Source organism: Nicotiana tabacum, chromosome 6 (assembly GCF_000715075.1).
Source record: "Nicotiana tabacum cultivar K326 chromosome 6, ASM71507v2, whole genome shotgun sequence".
Taxonomy (NCBI): domain Eukaryota; kingdom Viridiplantae; phylum Streptophyta; class Magnoliopsida; order Solanales; family Solanaceae; genus Nicotiana; species Nicotiana tabacum.
The window spans coordinates 11,053,323-11,059,539 of record NC_134085.1 but is presented as its reverse complement, the minus strand read 5'-3'; the positions used below and the strand labels follow the sequence as shown (position 1 = coordinate 11,059,539).

Here is a 6,217-nt window from a genome sequence, read left to right as displayed (position 1 = left end):
GAATGTTTTGTGCCTTACGTGATTTCTTGCTTTCAGTCTTTATTTACATTTGTTACTCACTGAGTTGGAGTACTCGCTTTACTCCCTGCACCCCTATGTGCAGATTCAGGCGTTAATGATCCTGCTAGTGCGCGTTGAGAGCTCCCGGCGGACATTCGGAGTTCACGAGGTAGCTGCTTGACGTTTGTAGTTCCGTGTTTCTCCCTTTTTATCATTTCTATCTCTTATCAGACATTTTGTAATAGTTTGTAGACTTTTCAGACTTGTATTAGGATTCATAGATGCTCATGACTAGTGACACCCCGATATCGGGCTGTGTTGGGTTGTTCTTCCGCGTATTTATGATATTATCTGCTACTTTGTATTGTTTTATCATGTTTTGACTGCTTCTAAATGCTTGATTGTTAATAATTTGGAAAATGGGAAGTGTCACCTAGTCTTGCCTTCATGAGAGGCGCCATCACGATCGGATCCGGATTTAGGATCGTGACAATTGCAAGTCAATGATCCTTTTTAGTTAAAAATCTTATAATTTCACTCATTAGAATCCATCATAATTATTATTATATATATATATATATATATATATATATATATATATATATATATATATAAAAAAAATATTCTACTATAAATCATATTCACATGATATAAAGCTACATTTGAAGTTACTGATAAATATCTTTTTAAAAATCTTATTTGAGGCTGGATTGTCTACAAAATGAAACTTAGGAAGAAATTTAATTCTTTAGAGTTGAATTAAATAACCTTCGAAATCTAGAGATATTAATTAGATTCGCTATATAATAATCTGATTTGGTATTTAAAATTATTTATTAGAACCTACCCATCTGATTCGTATATATATGAATGGTTTAACAGACACACAATCGTGGACCCAAAATTTAAACAATGGCAGAGGCATCATCATCGACCATAAAGAAAAAATATTTGACTCTGAAGTCCTCAGACGGCGATGAGTTTGTGTTGGAAGAATCCATCGCAATTCAGTCTGTAACAATCAAGAACATGGTTGAAGATGGATGCTCCTCTAGCGTCATCCCGCTTAGCAAGATCGACACAGGAACCTTGATCAAGGTCATCGAATACATGAAGATGCACTCCTCGACTTCTTCCAACGAAGAAGAAATCCAGAACTTTGACAAGGAATTTGTGAGAATTAGCATAAAAACCATTCTTAATATCTTAGAAGCCGCGAATTTCCTTGACATCCGTAGTTTGCTTGAGTTGTGCGCTGAGGCGGTGGCTAATAGGATTAAAAACAAGACGCCTGAAGTTGTTAGAAAGATATTCAATATCACTAGTGATTTCACCCCAGAGGAAGAGGCAGAGATAAGGAATGAGACTCCATGGGCCTTTGAAGGGGATCTTGATCACTCCCTTGACTAGTTTATATTAAAGTCTTTATGGTTTTTCATTTCGCGAGCTCCTCGTTTTGTTTGCGCATGTTCTCTTTGAGCAGATGTCTTGCGTCTAATAAGTTATGGCATGAGTCAGAAATAGCTAAGTAAAAGTTTTTTTATATGTTTAAGGGTCATCTCTGTATTCAATATATATTTTATTTCTTTTTATTATTTTTCATGCATTATTCTACTTTTCTTTTATTCAATATGTGTCAGGAATATCATTATTGACTAGTACTCTGCCCATGAAAGGTACTAATTGGTCCGTTAGAATATTCACTTGAACTCCACTTTAATTTTCTAACCTCTATTAATTGGTCTTATTAAATATGCTATTAGAGTGCAGAAAAAATATATTTTCTAAGCATTTTTGGTGGAAATAAATAATGGCTAGGATCAGATCTCATGAGAATTCCTAACACCGGTTATTCAAGCCTCTGGAGTTTCTTCTCCAAATAAATTAAAGCAAAAAAGAAAAACTTCCTCTCATTTTTCTTTTCATAGTTTACAGTAACACCAAAGAATATCAATTAAATAAGAAACGATACGTGCCGATTAATTTGAAACAATTTGAGTTCCTAAGATTATTCACATATAATTTTGTTATGGAACACTTCTCTTTTAGTGGGTGATATGTGCCACGAATTCGAATTAGTTGGGCTAGAGTGTGATTACTAAGAAAAAGATTTAGTTGGATTACAATGCGAGCACCAAGAAAAAGATGGTTTAGCAACTCCAATTGGACGCAGTGCCATTTTAGTTTTAGTGAAAACATGTCGTTTATGTTGGATTTCTTTTTTGTACCTAAGATGAAATTTCAACAGATCACAATCCTTAATACAGAAGGAACTCTTTCCCATTCAATCCTCTCATCTTGTTGAAGAAAAACTTAATACTCCATTCGTCCAATTTAAGTGATGCAATTCGAATTTCGAGAATTAAATTTATTAATGTTGTATAAGTTACAATAATTAATAATTAAAAATATTAAATGGGCATATATTAACACCGCAATCAAAGAAAAACTTGTTTGGCTATTGAAATCCTAAATGCATCGCATAAATTTTAGTCAAAGGGAGTACTATTTATGCACATTTAAATTCATTTGTTGAAAAGATGGATTAGATCTCCAGACCATCAAACTCAAGTCTTTCACTTCTGTTTCCCTTACAATTAATGTTGCGCCCCCTCTTTTCCCTTCTGACGGGGAAGTCCGGGTTTTGATATTCCACGGGGTGTAATGACTCATTTTCTTTTGGGAATTGGGTATTTGAAGAGTCGCTACCTAACGGATTACGGTGCGTTATGGCACCTAGAGCGATTAACTCTTGGATTGGTTTGCATTACCAGATATTAAGGTAAGGGCTCGAAATGACCTCGAGAGGAAGGTGTTAGGCACCCCTCTTGGTCCATAACTGTGGGTCCCGGCCGAACTTATATTCACAAATTAGTCCATTACAAGTAAACAGTTGAATCAAATAGGTTGCTAGTAAGACATGTTGGATAACTCAAGTAATAAGATAAAGATTTGGATAAGTTGTACAATAAAGATTTAAATAAAAGGGAAATTTTGGTAAATGAGGGGTCCTAGGTTCTATAGGATCACCCCACACAATGTCCGATAAACACTCCTCAATGAGGGCTTACACGTGACATTAGCGTGTAGTCATCATATCCCATATCTACCCTGCCCATCCCCTTAGTGTTCATGCAAAGCGAGTGTTTGGTCAATGATTTCTATTGCGTACTGCTACCCGTCCCTTCTTAATGGTCCTGAGGGAGTGAGGACCTCTACCTATAGGTGGTTCTAGACGGACCCCTAAGGTTTTAAAGGTGAAAATTCTAAGGCGACCAGCAAAACAATTAGGACTTTCGGCACATAAAAGGGAGCAAATAGAGGCTCAAGGTTTCCTCCTCAAACAAGCACATAAATAGCACGACTCAAGTATAATTAAGGGCTTTTATTATACATCATCTTAAGGCAGGATGTCTAGGTGAATATGCGGAAGACAAGCATTTTATTTCAGACCCAGAAGTAAGGACCCTAACAATTGTCTAATAGTATTTAAAAGCATGTTAAGATCAGAAACACATCAAGCAATAACAACAGTTTTAGAGCAGGTTTGAAAAAAAATGCCATAAGGTCTTGCCTATATGCGGAGCGCTGATTAGCACATTTGTAGTGAAACAAAGCAGGTTTTGAAATGGACTCCTTTAATACCCATATGCATGCTATCTAATGATAGATTGAGGCAGTTTAAAAACTTGTTTCATAAATATAAACTGCGTAATTAAACCAATCAGAAATGAACTAAGCGTGGACTAAGTTGAATTACTTAGACTAGTTTAGATTGACAGGCAGAATTTCGAATATGGTTCCCTATAAGCATGATATCTAACTTCGTTAATCTGATTTTAAAGATTTGCAGGCATGGAAACATACATAACACTTGTTATAACAGAATCTAGATTAAGTTTTATAGGCATGGCATCTATTAGTTAATCTGATTTTAAGATATTGAAAACTTACATGAACACTCATCGTAACAGAATCTGGATTAAATCCTATAGGCATGGCATCTATTAATTAATCTGATTTTAAGATATTGAAGGCATGATTATTTGGAACCTATAGGCATGGTTTCTAGCATGGTGAGATGACAAAATGTAAAGCACTATGAGCATGATTTCTATTTGATAAAGCAATCAGATTAAATATAAAATCTTATGAACATGATTTCTACCTGTATTACCCCATAAAGCAAGCATCTACCCACCCCTTTCACTTAATACCCCAATATTTGTTTACAAGTTATTACAAATCAATGAATGAATTACATAAGTAAATAAGAAAACCAGAAGCTATTCTATAGGGAGCCTTTAATTAGGCCCAGATTTTTCAAAGCATCCAATGGCCTCAATTCCATAGACAATAACATAGTCTAGGTGAATCAAAGTTCCCTAGCGATCTTAAGGACCCCGGGCAATGCTTACACCTAGACTTAGCAAACAAGCATTGAACCAATGCAGTGTTGAAAGGCCAGCCTCAGTATGCCAGAGTTCAGAGGGTTCTCGAGAGGATCCCAAGGCAGTACACATACTAGAGGGGGCAGAACTTATTGACTAGGAGTAGAGTGAAAGTGATTGACACAAGTTGAAAATTTTAGTAAAAAACTGTATTAAAGAGGAAGTCTATTTGAAAGTAATTTAGCAACAGAGACTGTTTGAAAAGAAATGAACAGAAGTCCAAACACAACACCTTAGGACAGGTTCATACACAGCCAGGGGTCACAGCACCCAAAGCAGGTTCAGTAGCCACAAACAGAGGTCAAGGGGTCTGGGGAATACATAGGACACACAATTAAGCAAAGATCCAGGAATTAGTATAGACATGCTATAACTAGGGGTTTTGATGAATTTTATACTCCTGTTTGCTTATGTTTTGATTAGGAATTTATATAAAATAATCCCAAAAGGCTCACAAGTTGTGCTTGATTGTATGATCAAAAAAGTGACAAGATGTCAAAGATCAGCTCAAAAAGGAGTGAAACTTGCACAAGTACCAAGACAAGACAAAGCTCAGGCAAAATAGGCTCAATGTGGCCGCGCACCATTCTGTGCGGTCCGCATGAGTGAGGTTCAGAGAGCATGACATTCAGGCAAACAGGCAATGCGGCTGCACTAGGTTTTGTGTGGTCCGCACTGGGATCAACGCGGCCGCACTCGATTTAGTGCGGTCCGCAGTGAGAAAGATCAGAGAGTTGCCAATTCCAAGTTTCAAGCCAATGCGGTCCACACTCCATTTCATGCGGACCGCACCAGAAGCCTCCGCGGCCGCACTCCGTTATGTGCGGTCCGCATTGCCAGAGTTCAGAGACATGAATTTTCAAGTTCAGGGCCTTAGTGCGGCTGCACACCATTTTGTGCGGTCCGCACTAGCCCCGCAGGGGTATTTTTGTACAGATTTTTCAACTTAGTATAAATAGCTTCTTTTCTCATTTTTAGGTCATCAGATAGTTTTAAAAAAAGAGCTACGCTCGTGGGTTCGATACTTTTAGCTATTTTGGGCAATTTTATCTACATTTCAACACTGAATCTTATTGTTTATCTTAGTAATTAGTTAATATGAGTTGTTCTTCATCTATTTCTTATTTTTCTTCTTTAATTATGATTAGCTAGACCCATAAGCTAGGGTTGTGGCTCAACCCTAGTGTGGGTAGTTAATGGGTCTTGTATTTTAGGGTTAGATTGACTATGGGTGTTTGATATTTGGGTCAATTTCATGTTTTATGGCTGAATTAGTGGTTGCAAACACTAGTTTGTCTTTAGTTGACTTGAGCTCTTCTTGAGAAAGAGAGCCTAAGTCTCCGAAATAGGTCCAACAAGGAATTGGGGCGTACACAAGAGATTGACAACCCCAATTAAAGGTTAAACCTCGAGAGAGTAATACCTGACTTGAACCTTGATTGTTTGTGCAAATTTGCATACCCAATTGGTCTTGAGAAAGTCAATTCGGGCAAAATCACTCAAACCAGTGAGAGGTGTAGAGTGGGTAAAATTGTGCAACGGTTATATTATACTCCCCAAACATGTCAATCATGCCTTAGACTCAAGTATCCGTCAATTGACCACCTAGGCGAAAGTCACTACCCTAGTGCCTTGTAAACCATTTGAACAACTCGTTTTAGTTTAACTCTTAGTTTAATCTAATTTCATTTACCATTGTAGTTTGATAAAAGTAGAAGTAAAACAAAAACCACAAAAATTTATAGAAGTGTAATTTGGAACTCATA

The 6,217-nt window shown here is 36.9% G+C and overlaps 1 protein-coding gene across 1 annotated transcript; it reads left to right on the top strand.

Annotated features, from left to right (window-relative positions):
• The first annotated feature begins 912 nt into the window (after positions 1 to 912).
• Positions 913 to 1,410, top strand: LOC107810125 (SKP1-like protein 11). The gene has a single exon (XM_016634865.2). The coding sequence runs from the start codon at positions 913 to 915 to the stop codon at positions 1,408 to 1,410; it is 498 nt and encodes a 165-aa protein (XP_016490351.2).
• Positions 1,411 to 6,217: the final 4,807 nt, after the last annotated feature.

Bases quoted from the DNA above. Each gene is read 5' to 3' on its own strand.
- LOC107810125 (XM_016634865.2), top strand. From the start codon at position 913: ATGGCAGAGGCATCATCATCGACCATAAAGAAAAAATATTTGACTCTG.